Source organism: Martes martes (genome assembly GCF_963455335.1).
Source record: "Martes martes genome assembly, chromosome: 4".
In the NCBI taxonomy this organism is placed as follows: Eukaryota; Metazoa; Chordata; class Mammalia; order Carnivora; family Mustelidae; genus Martes; species Martes martes.
In genome coordinates this window covers 140,316,142-140,339,406 of record NC_137891.1, presented here as the reverse complement: position 1 = coordinate 140,339,406, position 23,265 = coordinate 140,316,142, and the positions used below count along the sequence as shown (strand labels likewise).

General features: G+C 36.5%; 2 protein-coding genes across 6 annotated transcripts in view; one reads left to right on the top strand and one right to left on the bottom strand.

Annotated features, from left to right (window-relative positions):
* The window catches only part of ALG6 (ALG6 alpha-1,3-glucosyltransferase), a 66,427-nt gene extending 56,702 nt beyond the window's left edge, over positions 1 to 9,725 (top strand). For both annotated transcript variants that reach the window (XM_080800651.1, XM_080800652.1), the window contains exons 12-14: positions 4,085 to 4,153; positions 4,281 to 4,479; positions 8,502 to 9,725. In XM_080800651.1, the coding sequence (XP_080656777.1) occupies positions 4,085 to 4,153; positions 4,281 to 4,479; positions 8,502 to 8,699 (466 nt within the window). In that variant the 3' untranslated portion in view covers positions 8,700 to 9,725. The remainder of the gene's footprint in view (positions 1 to 4,084; positions 4,154 to 4,280; positions 4,480 to 8,501) is intronic.
* The window catches only part of ITGB3BP (integrin subunit beta 3 binding protein), a 74,736-nt gene continuing 54,106 nt past the window's right edge, over positions 2,636 to 23,265 (bottom strand). The window contains exons 7-8 of one of the 4 annotated variants that reach the window (XM_080800655.1): positions 16,992 to 17,042; positions 2,636 to 3,069 (exon numbers count right to left, since the gene is read on the bottom strand). In XM_080800655.1, coding sequence (XP_080656781.1) covers positions 16,993 to 17,042 — 50 coding nt within the window. In that variant the 3' untranslated portion in view covers positions 2,636 to 3,069; position 16,992. Of the gene's footprint in view, positions 3,070 to 11,642; positions 12,622 to 16,991; positions 17,043 to 23,265 lie in introns of those variants that run through there. The other 3 variants (XM_080800656.1, XM_080800654.1, XM_080800653.1) reach the window with 3 other exon arrangements.

The window sequence follows — 23,265 nt, the reverse complement described above, 5'->3', positions numbered from 1 at the left end:
AGCGGCTCCCCCCAAGCAGAGAGCCCAATGTGGGGCTCAATCCCAGGACCCTGAGATCATGACCTGAGCCAAAGGCAGAGGCTTAACCCACTGAGCGACCCAGGTGCCCCAATACTTCATTTTTATGCCTGAAAAATACTGCATTGTATGGCTATACATTTTGTTCATCCATGCATCATTTGATGGACATTTGGGTTTCCACTTTTTGGTTATCGTGAATAGTGTCAGTACAAACATCCCTGCATAAGTTTTTGTTTGAGTTATTTGTTTTTGGTACCTTTTTTTTTTTTTAATTTAAAGATTTTATTTATTTATTTGACAGAGCACAAGCAGGCAGAGCAGCAGGCAGAGGGAGAGGGAGAAGCAGGCTCTCTGTTGAGTAAGGAGCCCGAAGTGGGGCTAGATCCCAGGATCCTGGGATCATGACCTGAGCCAAAGGCAGACACCCAACTGGCTGAGCCACCCAGGCACCCCTGTTTTCAGTACTCCTGAGTCTACATCCAGGAGTGGGATTTCTGTGTCATATAGTAAATCTGTATTGAACTGATTGAGAAACCATCAAACTGTTTTCCACAGCAGTTATACCATTTTGCATTCCACCAGTAATGTAATATATGATGTTTCCAGTTTTTCTGCATCCTTGCTAGCATTTGTTATTTTCCTTCCCTCCACCCCCGCCCCATTCTATGGGGTATGAAACGGTATTTCATTGTGGTTCTGATTTGCATTTCCCTAATAATGTTGAGCATTATTTAAGGTTTTAAAAACTCAAGTTTTTAATTTTGATGAAGTTCAATTTATCTATTATTTCTTTTTGTTGCTTGGGCTTTTGGTGTCATGTCCAACAAACCATTGCCAAATCCCAGGTAATAAAGACTTACTCCCATGTTATTTCTAAGAATTTTATGGATTTAGCTCTTATATTTAAGTCTTTGATTCCTTTTGAGTTAATTTTTATATATGGTGTGAGACAGGTAAACAGTTTTTTAGGTAAGTTTTGCTGAGAAGGGGAGAAAAAATAAAAGCAATAATTGGTAGAGAAATTAGAGTCAAGTAAGGCTTGTTGTTTAAGGTGTTAGGATAGGAGAAATAATGGTGTGGGAATGGTCTGTAGAGAGGGAACACTGATAATACAGGAGGGAGTTAAGGGTTGTTGAAGCGATACCCCTTGGAAAGGGAGATGGGATCGGACCCAGAGCATAAATGGAAGGACTGGCTTTGGACAGATGCAGGCATAGTTCATTTTAATAAAAAGAGGCAAAAGGGTATATTGGTACTGATGCTGAGAAGAGATGTGATGTGGTGGTGGGATCTGTAAAAGTTCTTCTATTACAATTTTCTTAATGAAGTGGAAGGCAAGGTCATTAGACAAGAGCAGGTTGGAGCTGTTGGGATTATGAGATTATGGGAATGTGGGGATTATTTTTTTTTAAGAGACACATGTGAACAGACTAGAGAAATACATAGTAGCTGTTAGACACTTGAATATCACGATCACGTATCTAAAGTGAAAATGGGCACCTAGGTGGCTCAGTCTGTTAAGCATCTGACTCTGTTTTGGCTCAGGTTTTGATCTCAGGGTTGTGAGATGAGCCTTGCCTCGGGCTCCTCCACATTGAGCAGGGAATCTGCTTGAGATTTTCTCTCTCTCTCTCTCTGCCTGTCCTCTCTGCTCTTTCTCTCTCTCAAAATAAATAATTCTTTAAAGTGAAACAGTTCGTGTGGGTAAATGTTTTCCTCAAGAGCAGTTGCTCAGTATTTTTGGAATAAGTACAAGAGGAGAGTTAGGTCTTTCCAGGTTTGTGGCTTTGTCTAGTAAGGATAATAAAGATGAGATCATTTGAAGAGAGGAGTTCCAGCAAATGAGATGTCAGGGTATTGGAAAATCATCTATGTAAAAATTGCCAGGAATGAAGATGAATAGGTTTGTGGAGAGTAAGGAGTTGAAATGACTGAGTAATGAGGGAAGTGACTCTTGTGGTTGGATGATGACAAAGATGAGGACTAACAGGGATAAAGCCTGAGGACATGGAGATTGTTAGGGTGCAGAGGGGGAGAACTGATGTGGGAAGAAGTGGTAGAGACCAAAAAAGTTATCTTGCTCTGGGTCAAGTTGTTTGAAGGCTTTGGAAACTACAACAAAACAGGTGAGGTTGAGAGGGCTGAGGGGAAGCATTTTCCTCAGGGGAAGGGAGCCAGGGTTTGTTTTCAACCAGGTGGTGAAGAAAAAGATTCAGAGAAGAGGTTGGGATGCAGGGGATTTTGCTGCTTAAATATAAACACTAAGTACCTTGAGGTCAAGGGCTGAGTTATATTCCTCTTTGTATTCCTTTCAGAGCAGTTGTATATAAGTTTTCAGTAAATACTTGTATCTGGTAAATGAATATTGAATGGGGGCACCTGGATGGCTCAGTTGGTTGGGTGACTGCCTTCGGCTCAGGTTGTGAATCCTGCTCAGGTCATGATTCCAGAGTCCCGGGATTGAGTCCCAAATCAGGCTCCTGGCTCCGTGGGGAGTCTGCTTCTCCCTCTGACCTTCTCCCCTCTCATGCTTTCTCACACACACACTCTCTCTCAAATAAATAAATAAGATCTTAAAAAAAATGAATACTGAATGAATAAATGGGAAAGAGTTAAGACCCAGAAAGAGAAAATAATATTTATTGAGCAGCTACTATGTGCATGTTTTAAATGAATACATTCTTTTTTTTTTTTTTAAACGAATACATTCTGATTTAAAAAGCATCAAATATTGAAATTGAAAGTCCTCTAGTATTTTCTTTTAGTGTGGTAGTTTTCAATCAGTTTGTAATCTCAGGCCTTACATTTCATATGCTGGTTGATATGGGGAAAAGTCATCCTTCTAAGAAAGGAGGAGAATGCTTAAACCTTTTAAAATAAGGAGACCGAAGGGGTACCTGGCTGGCTCAGTCATCATGCATCTGCCTTCGGCTTGGGTCGTGACCCCAGGGTCCTGGGATCGAGCCCTGCATCAGTCTCCCTGCTTGGCAGGAGGCCTGCTTCTCTCTCTGCCACTCCCGCTGCTGTGTTCCTTCTCTCACTGTATCTCTGTCAGATAAATAAATACATCTTTAAAAAGTAAAATAAGGAGACCCAAAATAATGATAACAGCAATAATAATAGCAACAAGTATTCAACAACTGCCATCATTAGTAAAAAGTTATTTTATTAAAAAGTTAGATAATACTTATAAAAGAGTTCTTTCAGTTATGTAACAATACAAGATATTACTCCTATTTCCATTTACACCTAAGAAAGATGGTTAAATTAATCATTTGTTCAAGGTCATCCAGTAAGTGGCAGGGATGGGACTAGGACTCAGGTCCCCTTCTTCTCGAGCATTGCCACAGTAGAATCCAGAAGGTAATGAGACAGCACTGCACGTAAGGAGGTCACAGAATTGGGACCTATGACTCTAAACTCTGTCATAAAGCCTGTAGTTCCATTTATTGGTATTATGCCTCTTCTTCCTATATTATTGCTCTTTTCGTTTGACTGCTTCCTACTTGTTTTTTCCTCTTATCTTCTACCATAATCAACTTGTTTCCTCTTATAATTCTTCTTTCTCCATTGTTCTCACTTCCATGGCAGAGGACAATCCTGTCAGTTATAACTTTAGTTTTTAACTTAGATTAGTAATATGTAACATGGAGGGTCATAAAAAAAGAGCTTTGAAACCACTCTACTGGGAATTAATTTATTTCTCAAGTAGGATGCAACATGAAAAAGCTCTCTTTTTCTGAATGTTTGAATTTGTTTATCTGATCCTTTCTATAAGCTGCTGTTTGTATGACAAGGGAAAAAAAGTTCCATTAATGGAATTTTGGAAGAAGAAGTTTTTCAGTTATTTGGAGGAGTTGATACCTTGTTTGTGTTTAGACTCACTGAGTTTGGACTGATACCAAAAAAATGAACCAGTGATCTATATGGAGACCTTACTGGCTGTTTTTTATTTGTTTGTTTAGCTACCCCAAAGATCAGACAGATATAATGTGTTTATATTTTTCACAAGAGTTGAAATTCTGTTTCCCAAGATTAAAATATTTTTTCTTTATCATTTTAGACCAGTCTGCTTAGTTTTAAGTGAAATTCCTTTTATGTCTACTTGGTTTTTACTTGTGTCAACATTTAGGTGAGTCAAACCAATATTTATATATTTTCAATATAGTTCTCTTAAACTCATTTAAAAATTTTTTACAAAGTGATTATGTTTTGAATTAGCAATTCTCTTTTGATGTTTTTTCTGTTTTCCCTTACAGTATGCTACCTCTTCTATTGAAGGATGAACTCCTAATCCCCTCAGTTGTGACAACGATGGCATTTTTTATAGCTTGTGCAATTTCTTTTTCAATATTTGAAAAGACTTCTGAAGAAGAACTGCAATTGAAATCCTTTTCCATTTCTGTTAGGAAATACCTTCCATGTTTTACATTTCTTCCCAAAATTATACAATATTTGGTAAGTTATTCAGTTTGGTTTTTGTTTGTTTAGAGAGAGTGCTGTGGGCAGAGGGGCAGAGAGAGAGAGAGAGAGAGAGAATCTTAGGCAGGCGCCATGCCCAGTGAGAAGTCCAACATGGGGCTCAGTCTCACAACCTTGAGATCATGACCTGAGCTGAAATCAATAGCTGGCCATGAGTTGTTTAGTTTTTAAGGAATGGTACTTAGCATGCCACTGTTAAAAAAAAAAAAAGAAAAAAAGTAATATCTTTCTCTTTTATACCTTTTTTGAGATCTAATACACATAAATTCACCCATAAAATCCACCCATTTAAAGTGTGCAATTTGGTGCTTTTAAGTATGTACATAGAGTTGTACAACCATGACCACAATCTAATTTGAGATTATTTCCATCACCCCAAAAAGGAACCCTCTTTCCATTAGCAACCATTTCCCATTCCACCCTAAACTCTAGCCTTGGACAGCCAGTAATATACTTTCTATACCTATGTATTTACCGATCTGGACATTTCATATAAATGGAATGTATTAGTTTGCTTTGCCATAACAAAATACCACAGACTGGGTGGCTTAAGTAACAGAAATGTATTTTCTTATAATTCTGGAGGCTAGAAATTCAAAAGCAAGGTGCCTCATTACAGTTTCTGGTGAGGCCTCTAATTCTGGGTTATAGGCAACTTTGCTGTGGCCTCATATGGCCTCTTCTTTGTGTGGGCGTGTAGAGAGTTCTGTGGTGCCTCTTTTCCTTATAAGAACACTAGTCCTATCAAATTAGGACCCCACCCTTACAACCTCAATTTAACATTAATTTAACCTTCCTAAAGTTTGTCTCCAAATGCATTCACATCGTGGGGGGTAGGGCTACAACATATGAATTTTGTGGGGACATAATTCAGACCGTAACATGGAATCATAGAAAATGTAGTCGGGATGCCTGGGTGGTTCAGTCAGTAGAGCATCAGAGGGAGAAGCAGGATCCCCGCTGAGCAGGGAGCCTGATGTGGGACTCAGTCCCAAAACTCTGGGATCATGACCTGAGTTAAGTCAGCTGAGCCACCCAGGTACCCTGAAGGGTATTTTTGCTAGAAAAGGAATTCTTTTTCTTTCAGCAGTTTGAATGTCATCCATCCCACTGCCTTGTGGCCTCAGTGTTTTCTGATAAGAGGTCAGCTGTTAATCTTATTAAGGGTAGCTTGTACTTGTAGTTTTAGGTGCTTATTACATATCCATTTGAATGAGTCTGGAGTTTAAGGGAGAGAGGTCCAGGCTGGAGACAGTAATTTGAGTCTTTGGCATTGAGATAATAATTAGGTTACAGATGAGCTCACCAAAGGTGTGAGTATATTAGACGACTAAGTACTGAGCCTTGGGATATTACAGTGCACAGAGGTAGGGGACATGAGAAGTAACCAGCAAAGTTGTCTGAGAAGGATTAACTACTGAGGTGGGAAGAACCCAGAAGAGTCGGATGTTATGGAATTCAAGTGAGGGAAGTGTTTCAAGGAGGTTAGAGGGATATGCTACTTCAGAAGCTGTTGAGAAATCAAATAAGGCAATAAGAAATAACCATTGGATTAGTACAGTGGAGTTCATTATGGATCTTTGGCCAGGGCAGTTTCACTGGAGCAGCTGAGGTAAAAATCTTAATTGGTGTGGATTCAGTAAAGACTGGGAAGGGAATTGGATACAGTAAGTTAAATAAACTCCTCTGGGAAACTTTGCTGTAAACAGAAGTAGACAAATGGGGTAATAGCTGGAGTTTGTTTAAAGCAGGAGGAATTTTAGGGTGCCTGGGTGGCTCAGTTGGTTAAGTGTGTGCCTTCGGCTCAGGTCATGATCCTGGGGTCCTGGGGTTAAGCCCCACATTGGGCTCCCTAATAAACAGGGAGTCTGCTTCTCTTTCTGCCCCTCACCCTGCTCGTGCTCTCCCTCTCTCAAATGAATAAATAAAATATTTAAAATAAAATAAAAAGTAATAAAGCAGGAGGAAATTCAACATGCCCCTCAACGCTGATTCAGGATCATGGTGTCATGACATTTCAACCAGTCCCATATTTCTTGTTTGAAACTTTTTTTTTTTAAGATTTTCTTTATTTAAGGTGGGAGGGGGGAGGAGCAGGGCAGGGGGAGAATGAGGGGTAAAGAATCTCAAGCAAACTCTGCGCTGAGTGGAAAGCCTGATGCGAGGCTCTATCTCACAACCCTGAGATCATGACCTGAGCCAAAACCAAGAGTTGGATGCTTAATTGACTGAGCCATGAAGATGTCCCTTAAGTTTGAAACTTTAAATTTGATGATTTCACTTAAGTTTTCACTTTTCACTAAGGTTGGCAGGGATTTTCCCTTTGGAGGATATTTATACCGTTTATACCTATTTGTGAGCCTTTTTGGTTACTATCCTTCCCCAGGCTTCCATCTGGAATAAGTACTACATTACTCTATTCGGATCTTTAAATCCTGTTATAATATAGACATTAAAACATTTTTTAGGGTTCCATTTATGTCCCCTCTCCTTCATGAAAGTCACTATGATTTCTCACTGCTGCTTGCTTTCTCCATTTACTTAAGCAGCTTCTGTGTACTTATGTGCTATGCCAAGATAAAATGAATAAGATCTGTCTGGTCCTTGTCTTAAAGGAGCTCATAGTCTAGAGCTAAACTGTCCAATATGGTAGGAATGCCTGGGTGCATCTGTTGATTAGGCATGATTCTTGATTTCGGCTCAGGTAATGATCTCAGGGTCCTGGGATCGAGCCCTGCTTGGGGCTCTGTGCTCAGCAGGGAGTCTGCTTGAGGTTCTCTTTCCTCTTTTCCTCTCCCCTTCTCCCTTCTTCTCCCTTCCTTTCCTCTCCCCTTCTCCCCTCTTATCTGAGCGAGAGAGCACACTCTCTCGCTCAGATAATAAATAATCTTTAAAAAAACCTTTCCAATACAGTAGCCACTAGACCCATTAAAAATTTAAACTTAGTAGGGAACCTGGGTGGCTCAGTGGGTTAAGCCTCTGCTTAAGCTCGGGTCATGATCTCAGGGTCCTGGGATCGAGTCCCACATCGGGCTCTCTGCTCAGCGGGGAGCCTGCTTCCCCCCCTCTCTCTCTGCCTGCCTCTCTGCCTACTTGTGATCTCTCTGTGTCAAATAAATAAATAAAATATTTTAAAAAAATTTAAACTTAGTAAAATTAAATAAAATAAGAAATTCAGCTCAGTCACGATAAGCATACTTTGCCTGCTCAGTGACTACCATGTGTGGTTAGCAGTTACTCTCTTGATGTACACAGGTATAGAACTTTCCCGTCATTGCAGAAAGTTCTGTTGTACACTACACTAGTCTAAAGAAAACTGACTGTTACACAATTACAATCAATGAAGTGTCTTTACTACTCATTTTGGCATTTAATAAAATACGACCTTGTGACTTTATTTAATTAGTTCCTCCATTCTCCTAATTAAACTGAAAACTCTTTGAGGCAAGATTACATTTTCTTTCATATGCTCCACTCTGACTTACTGCAGCATTAGCCCATCGAAAGTGTTCCATGAATATGAAATATAATTTTCTATTTGCCATGGAAGGCTTTTTTATAGACAGATTCTTAGATTAGCTTAGAACTTTATATCCTATAGGGACTCAAGGTCCTGGAGCATACCCTGAATTTAACCCTGACTAGCAATATTGTCTATCCCAGATAACTTTTGTTAGTACTTGGGTGGTATTAAGTATGAAAGGTATCCTGAGGGCTTTGGCTATACATGGGAATCACTTGATAAGCTTTTAAATCCTAGGACCTACCCCAGAAACTCTGATTTAATTGGTCTGAAGTGTGGTCTGGCATTGAGGTTTTTATACCTACCCCCCAGATGGTTCTAACATGTGGCCTAGGTTGAGATCCACCAGTAGAAGAGATTGGACCCCCACCCCTCACCTTCAGTTCTGCTCACTTACAGCTATAAGTAAATGTTACCAGTGCATTTAAATTCTGTCTTTTATATTACTCAATAATGTTTTTTTCCCTCCTTATAGTTTCTTATCTCAGTCATCACTATGGTACTTCTGACACTGATAACTGTCACACTGGAACCTCCTCAGAAATTACCGGACTTATTTTCTGTATTGGTTTGTTTTTTATCCTGCTTGAACTTCCTGTTCTTCTTGGTATATTTTAACATTATAATCATGTGGGATTCCAAAAATGGAAGAAATCAGAAGAAAACCAACTAGCTTTATTTCCACAAATAAACGTGAAAATATTAACAGTGCTGAAAGGTTTTTTTTGAATTTTTGCTACATATAAATGAAATTATCATTTTGAGAATCACAAAAATTATAGGGAAAAAATGGCGAAAAGTCATTGTTGTCTATATACAAAGTAAATGTATATGGGGACCCAAGCCCAGTGGGGGCTTTTATTTTCTAACTGTGGAGTGGTCAAGACATATTGTAGTTTTATTAATGTTCAGTTATCCAAGTGGGAAAATAAGAGAAAAGGCCCTTAATCCCAGTGTTTACTCAGGGAACGTACCTCTACAGTTTGTTGTCTTAAAAAGAAATCTGCAAATCCAGTGAGCTTACTGGAAGAATCCAGCCCTTCTTTTTAAAGGAAATCACTAATTTTGGTATTTAAATTTAGTTTTCCTTACATTTTAGAATGCAAGTAATGTGTATTTCATTCTTTAGAAATTATATCTCAGGGATTAAATTTGTGATGATCTTTTTAATTACTGTGAGAAGGCAATTTATAGGCTTAAAGTTTGAACATGCCTTATTACATGTGTAAATTTGATTTCTTTATAACAAGGCAGAGAGATTAGACCATATTCTTATTTCAAAAATGCTGATCTACTTGAATGTAATTAAACAGTGAATTTTACTGAATTTAAGTGGTTTGAGTGATTTTGTTTTTTAATTACTCATGATCACTAGTTCTAAACTTCCAGGATCATTCTGTTCAAGTTAAATGGTTTTATACAGGATTTCATCCTTTTGATCTTTTTTGAGTGGTTCAAGATTACCACTTCCATAAGCATTGATTCATATCATGTTTCATGTTAACTTGGCTCTGTTAATAACATATCATTCTATATTAGGAGAAGCTCATCTTTGCTACCATATTCAATTGGTAAAAATAATATATCCTATCTATGTTATAGTTTTTTATGTAAAGATTGTTTTTTTGGGGAGGGCAGGGGAAAAAAGATGTGTTTTCTTCAGTTTATGTGGTAAGAATAAAACAATTATTTTCACATCAACCTATGTTTTTAATGAATATATTTCTTTCATAAGCCATTCATTAAAGTATCTTGACTAAGTGGTGATATATTTTAAAACACTGAACACATAGACAAAGAAAATCTGGTTCTAGACACGGACAGGCTGCAAGAAGGTATATACTTCTACGTCTGATAAAGGAAGTAGGTTTAGACAAAGCAAAAATCAGGAAGTATTTCTTTCTCAAAGCAAATGTGCATAAGGACTCAAAGGGCAGGTCAGCACAGAAAAGCAGCCTTGAATCACTGCCGAATCAGCAGGAACATCGCTGTCCATGGTCACCATCTGTAATCACTGTGCCCAAATGTCAGCATCTTGGCTGGCTGGTGTACTCCTATTTTTTTAGTTTTTATTTTTGTAATAGCATACATGGGTTTAACAAAGGATGTTGATTTAAATCAGTGATGAGGAAGTTCTAACTTCTAAATAACTGGAGAAGAGAAACAGTATTTGACAATAAAAGTATATTATATAAATATTAATAAAATAGAATGTACCCATATTCAAGGTATCTTATAGGTAAATCCTCTAAATACACATTTTAGATAATTTAGACAATAATTTACATAATTTAATCATATCAAGTAACTTTGTAGCTTTTATGGAGACTTGCAGCAATTATAAGTCAAGTATCTCTTATATCCATTAGAAACCAATTTAAGAAGAGTCCACTTTGAACTTTGAATGATTTAGGTTCCAGAATACCAAAAATGTCCATTGATGAATTATGATCACAGAAATAGGCAATTCCAAAGTACTTCTCTCAGCTATACTCAGGGTTATTGGGATGTTTTAATATATTTAAGTAATGCAAACATGCTGAAGATTTCTCAGTTACTTCACCAATATACCTGTTAGGAAATGAACCCTTCTAAGTTATGTTCAAGTTCGTTTTAGAGGGAAGGGCTGTGTCTGAAAAATACAGTTTTCTCTGTTACCAATAAACTTAGGCTTGCTTCTTAAAATGAAGAGAACAGGGTGTATGTTCATGTATCAAATATGAAGCATACAGAAGCCATTTTCCCTTGAGGCTTTAAGGAGGGGAGAAAAATCCCAGATGTAGCATTCTGTCCAAATGATAAACCACAACTAAGTGAGTGAAACATTTACAAAAGTCAAGGCAGCCAAAGGAGCCTCTCTGTTCAATAGAAGGAGTAAAAGATGGATAGGATGTAACTAAATAATGGTTGGAGTAACACAGGGGTTTCAAGTCTCAATTGGTCTCTCTTCTGTTATGTTCATTGGAAGATCAGGGCCAAGTGTATCCCCCGCCTTCCTCCATGACGCACCCCTCCCCCCCATATAAACATTAGTTTTGTCTGTGGATCTTTCTGCTTTGTCCTTCATGTGGCCTCCAAGGGTGATAAAGCGAGAGTCATCTGATCTACAATGAAGAGAACTGGGAAATGATTCTTAGCAGACCCAGCTGTTCTGAAAGGCAAAAGCTTAGTGTATCGAGGTCAAACATACAGTAACTGACTTAATAGCATTAAGCACATACCTACATAACTTGCATTACATATGCAACCAATCTACTTCTTAACCCTTTATTTCCTGACTAATACAAGTTTCTTTATATGCTTTGGCTTATATCCTAAGGTTAGTTTGCAATGCTAGAACACAAAGGAATTATCCTTTTTGGTATACTTAGGTAATGTCCTATTAGAAGGACTGTATCACAAAGTGTTCCTAATATTTAGCAGACTGATTATCTTTAAAATCTTATTTAAATAGTACCAATAAAATCATTACTGAAGGGAATTAGGTTTAATAGTTACTTGGGTTACTATTTACTATCCATGTCATTTAATAGTTTTTAAAAACTCATTTTCATTTTAAGAGGTAAATCTGAAGTTTCTCTAAATGGAAGATCAGTTATTTTCAAACTTAAATTTTGTTTCAGATTTTCATATAGTATTTTTATTTACATGATACAATAATGTACAAATTTTGTCAAGACAGGGCAAGTACCAAGGGAGTAGCATTTTTTCCCCTGTAGAAATGGTCAAAGAAAAATACAGAGGTCTTAAGAAAAAAGTTATCAATTTATAACACATCCTGTGATTCCTACTTCCCCTTTATTTTGTGATAGTACGAGGATGATACAAAATAACACCACAGAAAAACAGAAATTGAAATTAATGCTTCAAAATAATTTGGAGGTGATTACATGCCCCATAAAAAAGATCTTTTCTTTAAATTCAGTAGCGTCTGCAGTTCAGTTTAAGAACAACTTGTACTGAAAAATACATTCCACAATTTTATAAAAGGAGGTGTGAAAATTTTAAAACTTGGAAAATAGTTCTTCGGTATGAGCGTAGAAATAACTTAGAGGATAAAAACTCACCCCTGAGATAGTGGCTACACAATAAACTAGAAAAAATTTAAAAGTTTAAAAAGAATCTAATACGCATTTGGGGCTTTACATGGAAAAGTGATGCCTAATTCCACTTGCCATTAAATTTAATCTGAGTTTTAAAACATAGTTTTATTAAAGTGCCATTTTCATAAATGCTTTAAAAATCTATCCACAATCAACTACAAAAAAAAACCCAAAACCAAAAAACCCTATCCACAAATGCTAAAAGTATACAGAAGTGTATGTGATAGAGAATAGAAGTTAATATCCTCTTCTACATGTTGGCTTACATTAAAGGGTCAAGAAGAAATGTATTATTTACATTGAGATTATCTACTGGTGTGTGTAGAAAGTTTAAATTAGCTGCAAGAAATTTTATCTAGACCTGCACCTGCCTAGTGCTATGATCTGGTATTTACTGGGCAGATTAATTACAAACATTTCTTCTGTTCCTTTAAATATGATCAGGCAGATGCAGAAGTTGGTGTTCATAGTAAGTGCATTTCTTTTAAATGCCTGTAGGATATAAAAGATGATTATTAAATCAAGAATTAGATTCCACATTAACATGCATCTCATACACTACTTAAATGATTTAAACACCCATTTACCAGGTAATCTGGTACCTCGTTTAGATACTGGTAATCTCTCATTTGTTTATTTTTGGGTCTTCTAACAAGATTCACCTTCACAAATAATTGTCAATAGGGCTTACTCAGACACCACACTCTTTATGTGAAGATGGATCGTGAGATACTTCTCAGATATTTCTAAAACTCCTACAGGATCTACTTGCTGAAAACACCAAAATTTACATGCCTTTTGTCTATAAGCCTTCAGGGCCTTTCAGCAGGTGTTTCCTCCAACAGCTGCCCCCCCCAAAAAAAGAGACCGTTATTTACTGGCATTCCTATTCAGAGTATGTCCCTCTGGGGCCTCCTAGTGGTGGCAGAAGTTCTTGCCGTTTGGTTTAGGACCTCTGTGAGAAGCCTTCAGCCTTTGGCAAATGATGGCATATTTCCCATAGGGTACATGGACCTTTCACTCCTGAAATACCCCTTCCATGCTTACATTGGCAGCTATTAAGAAGTAATGCATGGTAGGCTCCTATATTTCCTTATTCACGAGAGTCCACATATATTCTTATCCTAGAAGAAGGTAGGTTGCCAACTTGATAACCACCAATGCTTGCCAATTTGAGTCTGCTCTGAATTCCTATAGAAGATTTTAAGCACTCTAGTGTTCAGTTAATATCCCTATAGGTTACTGATACACAGTTATCAGACCTAATGACAATATTATACAGGAGAGTAAGACTATCATTAGTTACTATGGGGGAGGTGCTAGTTAAGCTCATTTTGTACAATCCCACAAGGTAAATATCAGTCCCATTTTATAATTAAGGTTTAGGGGAACCAAGTGCCTTGTTAAGGCCACAGAGCTAAGTAGATAACAGAACTGGTGCTGGATGTGTAATCCAAATCCTCTCCTCTGTTATAATGCCAGACCATGCAAAGGAGTTTCATCAATTGATCAGGGCTATTAGAAGTGTGTTGAGAAAGATTCTAACGCCAAATTCAGGATCGACCAAAAACAAATACTGTGATCAATGTCATGTGGACATGGAGTTTATTTCAAAGATCCAGCTTTCTCCTCGGGTTCAAGATTGAGATTCACAGGGTTCAAGATTTAGACTTAGTGTGGGAGAGAGAAGGTTCCACTTCTGCCTGAGGCTCACTCCATATTAGTTACCCTAAGCTTCTGCCAGAGGGCCTGCCATGTTGGAAGTTATCAATTTCTCCACTAATCAAGTTGACACTTTGATCCTAAATGGACTCATCCTTTTTTGTGCTTGCTATTGCCCAGAATCCTAGAAAAGAAGAGGGGTCTGAACTTATATTGCTTATCATAGCTTGCCTTATTATCATTTCATGTATAGAATATAAATCTTGGATCTTTAGCTTGATCACTAGGTTTAAAAGGTTGGCATAATGCAAGTGCTATGTTTATACTAAGCCTCACACTTCTGTTAACCAAGTTATTTATCCAGTTGTTTCTAGATATATTACCCCAGTATCTCCTGCAGTATCCCCTGTTAATATTAGCCTACCATGCTCCCTCCAGTCCTTTGCTGGTCGTTGTCCTGTCTGTGGCCTACAGGTTGCCGCCTCTCTTACTCACACTCTCTCTTATTCTAACATTATTTTATAATGGCTTTGCTTGTTAAAGGCTCTGGGAGTGAATCTGGGGTATTTCTCCCCCCTGAACAATAAAGGTCAGGAGGAATAATCACTTAAGTGTGAGAGAGGACAGGAACTGATGAAGATGGGGAAGTTGGCCACAATGGTATTAGGAGTACTGTGTTTGTCAGGTTTCTAGAGCACAGGACAAAATCAGAGTTTAATACCTTCCCTTAGTCATACCAGTTGGACAGCTATGACAAATGCACCAAAAAGGAACAATGAGAGAACATGGAACAGAAGGATCTGAAGAAGCCTAATGCAAGGTGAGTTATAAGCAGGTTTTGAAAGATAAATAAATTTTTTACAATGATGGGGGAAAACATGTCAAGCAGAGGAAAGACAAGAACAAAGATAAGGGAATGAGAAAGTTTCTCTCTGAGGAATGTGTCTGGAGAATGGTACATAATCTGGAGAGACTAAGGACAAGGTAAGCTGTGGTCACATTAGGAAGAGTTCTGAATGTTAGTATAAATTTGGATTTTACTGTGAATATGATAGAGTGATATCTTCTTAAGCATAATTTGTCCAGTAGCAGGACAGGCTGTAGGGATAAGGGACTGAGGGGCAGAGAGGCAGGTTACAATGGGGAGGATAAAGTATAAATTTGGATTTTACTGTGAATATGGTAGAGTGATATCTTCTTAAGAATAATTTGTCCAATAGCAGGACAGGCTGTAGGGAAAAAGGACCAATTGGCAGAGGCCGGTTACAGTGGGGAGGATAATCTGGATGAGAGGTCATGGAGGAATAAACTAGTGCAGGGGGCATGGAAGGGAGAGGTAAACATTTTTAGAAGGGATCTGACCTGGCAGCAGTTGCACATGGGGGCACAAAAAAAGGGACAGAATTTTGAGGTTGTAAGCCTTATCACTGGATGAATGTAATCCCTACAAAAGTAGAATGAGTTAGAATTTGGCGGGGGGAATGATGAAATCAATGTTCTTGGGGGACAATATATGGCAGGTGAGATTGTGGGTTTATAGCTCAGGAAGAAGGTCAAAATTGATTTGGAAACTATAAATTCCACTAAGGTAAGAACTAAAGTCAAGGAATGGGCGAGATCATGAAGAAAGTGCCCAAAATAAGAAAACACAGTCAAATGAACCCAGAGAAATGCCTCAAAGGTTTAGTCCAATTTCATTTCATTGTTATTTCTCTACTGCTTTCCACAAAAAGGGAAGCTGAGTGGTGGGTCAACCTTCATTCCTGCAAGTTTTTTGTAAGCACTACTCATATTAAAGACTCAGAATAACACCCCTAACACTAATTTTTATTAGAATCCAGGAACACAAAGCTATTCTCAGTACTCTAAGTTCTCCAAAGTTCACATATGAGACCATCATATACTAAATGTGTATGTTATTAGCCAGACGTATAACAGTAACTATGTGTTTATGATAGCCATCTAATAGTTGTCTGTGGACTGCCACGGACCAGAAATTTTCCACAAAATGTTTAACCCTATGACGAGTACATGTGTATATGTATATATATTAGATCCTTACTATTTCATAGGAACAAAAACCTTTGACTGGCAGTGAAGCCTGACAATCATAGTTTACTATTGTGAGTGGGCAAAGCAAAGGCTCTGGTACCAGCCTACTCAAGTTAGCCTCCTGGCTCTGTTTCTGAGGTAATTCTAGGACAAGGTTATTAACCTCTTTGTGCCTCAGTTTCCTCACCTATAAAATAAAGACAAGAACTGTATATCACATACATTGTTGAAAGGTTGAGTGTAATCTGTATAAGGTGCCTGTAGTAGTACCTGGCACGCTGGCAGTGCTTAGTGTCAGTTATTATTATAAACTATTATTTGTTGTGTACAACAGAATAAACATTATAATGAATGAAAAGTGACACAATTTTGTACATAAGATGCTTTGCAAATATTTTTAAAACTGTTAGGAAGCTAATACTAATCATTTGAAATACCATTTCCAAAGAAATGTATTTTCAGTATAGAATTTATTTTGCCTTAATTTGTTTCTAAGAGATAGCAGGCAACATGTGGTTAGCTTCTAAGAATCTTAATTGGAATATCGCTGCCACTAAGTCTGGGATAGGCTAGTTCGTAATGCAAACCTTCAGTTACAGGCACATTAGAAACTAATATCACATTATGACTCATACTGCTTCCAGCTAATATGTTATAAATTTATCATTTTTACTTATATTGCTCAATCTACAGGGAACTGTTTTGAAGGAAAGATACAACTAATTAATATATAATTATTTACTTAATTCAGCAAATTTCCAAATTCATAGACTTGTATCTCGTTCAGTTACATGTGTCCTACAGAAACTATAACCCACCTGCCAGTACCTAATTAGTTATTTATACTAAAGGTGCTAAATTAAGAGCCCTCTATACACTCACCTAAATATATGTGCTTTTTCACTTTTAAAGCTAGGCTGATGAGCTCTACAGTTCTTTTTAACCAGCCTCTCATTCACACATCTTGTCAGATTGTCCTATTATTTATAAAAATAGATTAAATATAATTTCAAAAACACCTCCAAAGCTCATGTCCTTATTTTCTGCATAGACAGTATCAAATTTGATAATATAAATAAAATGTTTCCATCTGAACAAAATAGTGAAATTTAACAAGGCTAACCTTAATTAGAATGGTGAAAGCCTACCTTAGTTTAAAATGCCCTTAAGGAATTCATAGCTGTCAAGATGATACAATCCTATAAGAAAAAAATATTTTTTTCAGAAAACAGTTCAAAGTAAGTTGTCACAGTATATGATGTAGAATAAATGCTGAATCAAATGAAATGAAAGAACTTAAAGTTTTGTTTTACATTACAAATAGCTATGGGGTTATAAATTCTCATTTCAACATCTTACCAATTTGCCCAATTCTCTTTCAGAATGTACATTTAAGAATTTAGGATAAAAAGTCCAAAAAGACTTATTATTATAATGTATGCTTATGCTTTGTTAAAATTATTTGTCTTTTGTGACAGATTCTACAATACCAAGGGCAGGACTATCTATGTTTGCCTTGTTCATTACTGTATCCCCAGTGCTAGAAAAGGGCCTGGCTCATCAAAGGCGTTCAGTAAATATTAAGTAGATGAGGCACGTAAGGAGATCATAATTTTTTTTTTAAATTTTATTTATTTATTTGACAAAGAGAGAGAGATCACAAGTAGGCAGAGAGGCAGGCAGGGCGGGGCGGGGGAGCAGGTTCCCGGCCGAGCAGAGAGCCCGATGCGGGGCTCGATCCCAGGACCCTGAGATCATGACCCGAGCTGAAGGCAGTGGCCTAAACCACTGAACCACCCAGGTGCCTCAAAGGAGATCATGATTTGTAAGTATTTGAAAATATTTAAATTCCTTCAAAAAATTCTTAGAGTGGCATTTATTTCTACTCATTCATTGAACATGCATTGTGGGCCTTCTATCAGGTTATATACTAGGCTCTGGGGCTATAATACAGAGATATGAGCTTTGTTTGTTTGCCAAGGAGGAGCCCAGGTGCCCCTGTAACTGGACAATTACAATACACTACAATACTACAGCATAATACATTTATAAACATTTAGACAAGTGTTGTAGAAGGCCAGAAGAAGCAATTTAGCTTTACCTAGGCAAGCTGGGGAAAGTTAAACAGAGGATGTGACATCTGAGGCTGACCTTAAAGAATGAGCAGGAATTTACTAGACAGAGATGGAAGAAAGAGCAATCAAGGTAGAGAGAGAAGCAGTAGAGAGGCCTGGAGTTCACAAAGAGAGAGATTCCAGAGGGCTGAAGTCACATGGTGGGAACATATGCATTCAAATGCCTTTCCTCCTGTATAGGGTCTGAGCTGGAGGAAAAATCACCTAATACTTTTTACAGAAGTCCTGCTTTTAACTATATAATTAGCTATATGACACCATAAATACCTGCTATATTATTTTATATATGTGTTTAATACATAAACCACTTAGAAAATTTATCTAACTCTTTTCTGAGGAGCATTTCTAACTACTCTAAGAGTTAAAATGGGGGAAAAAAATGTTCACCTGTCAGGTGACATAAAACCAATTTCTACTAAATGTGCCAGAATAATTTTTCTCCACCTCAAGAATGGTTAGTCTTCAGTCTGTTCATTACTGTCTTTTTATAGTATTTTTATTTAATAAAACCTATTAAGACTACCATACAAATCTCTTTACTTATGCTTTTATCTTTTAACTGATCAATTTTTATATTGCTGACATCCCTTCTTCACCATTTGCTCATTTAAAAATTCATAGTATGTGAGATATGTCTCTGGAGAAAATGTCTATAAAATTTGTTACAGCTGGCAAATGTGTATGAGTCAGTGATAGCACATGACTAAATGCTTCACAGAAAATAAAATTTGTTTCTGTAGTAAGCAGAACTGTTTAAATGTTATTTATTTTTATGTTTCAAAGAAAATATATTGTGAAGTGCTGCATTGATTTAATACGCAACAATGTCTGTGTACATGCTGTAGAAGGAAAATTTATGAAACCTTTGCACAACTCCTTTAATTGAATTTTCCAAATCTCTCACCACACACAAATAATCAATATCTTCTGCAGAGAAAACCAGTCAGAATTATTACAGTCTTTCGTTTCAATTTTGTTGTCATCAGCACATACAGAGCACCTGGATATTCGTAATGTCTGATAGCAAGTTATTTACACCTCTTAAACACATAATTGCTATTAAGTGAGTTCAAATCTATGGTTTAATTTTTTTAAACTGATTATTTAAAAGATAAAAATGATCATACTTCTAAAGAGGCATACAAAAATTCAAATTGCAGAAGAAATTATTTAAAGGCTTTGAAAAGTAATAGATCAGTTTGTTTTTTCTTAAATCCTAGACAAATCTCAAGTAAGCAGTCAAAATATATCCCTAAAACAGTGATGAATAGTGTAAGACAAGGGCATTAACATTATTAATAGGAAAGGTATGAACCACGTACAACATACATGGTAGGTGAATTCTGAGAAAGAGCTAAGGACTATAGTTGTACATTAATGTAGATCTCGGTCACCAAAACTAGTATCTCCATTTTTTTTTTTTTAAATCTCCAGATAAACCAAGAACATTAAGCCACAGGAAGGAATTTTTGTTGTTTCTTCTAAAACTCATGTCTAGACTTCAAACTTCAGTGCTTTTAAAACTGAAGTATTTAAAAAATGATACTATTTAATGTTAAGATATAAAAAACAAAAAGGGTAGTAGTTTTGTAGGGAGTAAAATTATTTGGCCAGTATGATAAATACTTTTTCAAGATTGAGTGGGGGAAAGAACAACATATTTTTAAGTTAAAAAATACTTCCGTGGGTGGTTAGAATGAAAAGGCAATATCAAACTATTTTATAGTCTTAGAACAAAAAGAGTTTAAAATTTGTCCTGTAGTCCAAGAATTTGAAAACTTAAAATCCTATGACCCAGATGTATTTTACAATGTAAGACAGTAAGGTAGCTAAAGAAAACAGAAATGTTATAGTTTGTGCTTTTCTTTTGAAGGCCACAGCTAGAAATTCTGAAATATTTTGTATTACAAACAGCTGAGACAATCAATTTTTTTGAACAATGTAAAGTTCAGATGGTTACATTTCATTTCAAATATGCATACTGCAACCTACACAATTATTCTCAAAACAGATAAAATATGTTTTGGACTAAAGCTAAGTGTCTAGATTGCATATCTTGGCAACTGTTCTACAATTTGCTTACATTCTTTTCAAAAACATTTTGTTTACTGGAAGTACTGGTCATAGACAAACAATGATGGTATTTTTTAATATTTCCAGAAAAAAATGAAAATACTAAGTACTATATAATGCCATCTATTGACTTAGGAATATTTGTATCAAGTTGTTTTAAGTAGAGGTTGATTATGTAAAGTAAATAAATTTCATGCCTTACCATGTGATGATAATGTGACATTCCATCTGTATCAACCCATTGAATGGTCATGTTTTAAATCTTCAGCATAACAAATTAAGAATAATTATGAAAATTCACATCTAAATCTAACAGAAAAAGGACCTTTCATCTCATTATTTTTCTAAGAGTCATAAAGCCAATATTATTAAGGAAAGTGAAGTTAGGCTTACTTCCTAAGTAACTGAAAAAAGAGAGAAAGCCTTCCTTTGTTTAAGAAATTTGTATTTAGCAGGGGAGAGCCTCTTTTATTCATATACTCTATCAAAGCATTCCCTGATTTGCGATGTCCAGTTCTTTTTAAAACCATGTAAATCTCAGTGTACCTTTTCATGTTATTGTATATGTTTTAATTTCCCCTGAATGTTACATAAAAGCTTAAGAATGTGTGTCAGATGTCTATTTATTTAAAACACTAGCATGTTATTTTCACAGTTATACTGCTCTGCCGGTAATAAAGACTGCAACTGATGCTAAAACAAGCTAGCAGTGACGTGGAAAAATAAATAGAACTAGAGGACCGACATGAAGAGGCAGCAACAGCATAAATGTTGGAATTTTCCTGATACTGTCTACGTTAACTATTCTAGGAAAATTTTATGAGAATCTGAAGGACATTGTTTTGATCATGAAACAAGTAATTTGTTATTTTCATTAAGTACCTAATAAAACAAATCTCATACATATTATGGGAGTTATTTTTATATTATATAATTTCTAATATTAAAAAGATTCCCCAAACATTTTAAATTTTAAACAATTCTGGACAATAGCATAGTAAAAGAAAGAAGTAAAGGAGAAATTTCTATAAAAAGTTGAAGGTTGGATCCCCAAATAAGAAACATATAAAGCAAATTACTTTGAGATGTCAAAAATACTAGCAAAGTCCTTATAAAATGAATGTATAAATAAAAAAGGTTGAAAGTTATGAACTCAGCAAAAAAAATTATATGTGTATAAATGTGTTGATGTACATCATCTTTAATCAAAAACAAAACAAAACCACCAAAATAAAAAAATACATATATTATGAACCAGAGAGAGAAGAGGGGAAAACACTCAGTAAAAACACTCAAACTCAAATTATAAAGGAAGTAAGCTTCAAAAGATTTTTCAGGCAACAGCACTTTAAAAAAATTAGTTGAAAAGGGGCGCCTGGGTGGCTCAGTAGGTTAAAGCCTCTGTCTTCAGCTCAGGTCATGATCCCGGGGTCCTGGGATCGAGCCCCACATCAGGCTCTCTGCTCTGCAGGGAGCCTGCCTCCCCCTCTCTCTCTGCCTGCCTCTATGCCTACTTGCGATCTCTGTCTGTCAAATAAATAAATAAAATCTTAAAAAAAAAATTATTTGAAAAGTGAATGAAGATCTGAACACCTCGGGAAATATAAAAGCTAATGCAGCTCTTGCCAAGATACAGAAATGGAAGATGACATATATTCTAGTATATATTTTTATAGCTATTATACATTTTATTTATCTAAATTCAATTTTCATTTAAAATTTTTTTCAAAGATTTTATTTATTTATTTGGCAGAGAGATAGCACAAGTAAGCACAGCGGCATTCAGAGGGAGAGAGAGAAGCAGGCTCTCCGCTGAGCAGGGAGCAGGATGTGGGGCTTGATCCCAAGATTCTGGAACCATGATCTGAGCCAAAGGCAGCCACCCAACCAACTGAGCTACCCAGGCGCCCCTCAGTTTTCATTTAAACCACAACAAATAATCAGTGCTAATTAGACATTTTAAAACATGATTTGTCATAGGAATCTCCTTTATGCATGAACAAATAGTCCTTAGGGAAAACTTGGTAATGGGCAAGTCAGTTCCAATGCCTAAAATACTAGAAAATAGTTTTGAGGCTAGTCATGCATAAACACACAAAGGATTGGTATATACTAGGTAACTGAAGGGAGATAATTTTTAACACATGGAATATAACACTTCAACATCTTAATAAATATTTAGGGAAGGCAACAATACTTTTGGAAAACTTTTTCTCATTATTAAAGTGACAATTCACTTATTTATTCTACAATTTTCCCTTCCTCATTTCTCAATATTTAGTGAAAGCCAACTCTGTGAAGCCTAATTCTAGTCAATTCTAGAAAATTACAGACTGAAAAAAATTCACACCACCGGCACATAATATATAGAAGAAAGATTTCCTCTGCTTTGGAAATAGTAAACATTTTAATTTCCCCTTATGATCCTCTAAAACTTGTCAAGTTTAAAGAGACTGAAACCACTGAAACCTAGCTACACATTATAAGCCAGTTTCACAGTATAGAAGAGATCTTAAGCCTTTCCTAAAAGCTAACTTCATAGTCTTAAATTCTTGGGATCATAGTGAAAGTTAGCTGCTCTACTGAATGGCTCAGAAAACCTGCTCCGCTCTCTTCCCACATGAGCCTTGGAGGAATCCTGCCAGGGCTAGTGCCCTGCATTACCCAGGTGGCCTTCGGAAGTTAACAGGGAATACCAGCACTTTCCAGTGCAAACTCATCACTGGCTTGTAAAAGATCCTAAATACAGTCTAATATACTACACTGGCTTAAGTGGTTTCAGTTATGCCTCATATGTTTGACTCTAAACACTGGGATGACTAGACGATTTCATTTGTTGTAGGAAGAGGAACATGGAGCAATGAGAAAAACCATACTACTTGAGGTTAGACTGGTCTTTAGTTGCAATCTCCGCTCTGACACTTAAGTAGTAGTGTCTCTGGGCAAGTTACTTAACATTTTTTGTCTGTGTTCCTTATCTATAATGACAATGATAATATCTTGCAGAGTTGCTACAAAGATCTGCTCGCTGATCCTAGTACACAGTAATTACTGGTCCATTACTATAAATGGTAGTCATTGGTAACTCAAAAATGGTAGACTAAAACATGGCTACCCGTTTAAAGGCCTACATCCACTTGCAGAGATTGCAAATGGCATTCATGTCAGTAATACTAAAATGGTCTCTCTTAAGTTGGTCTAAAGGTTTTAATAG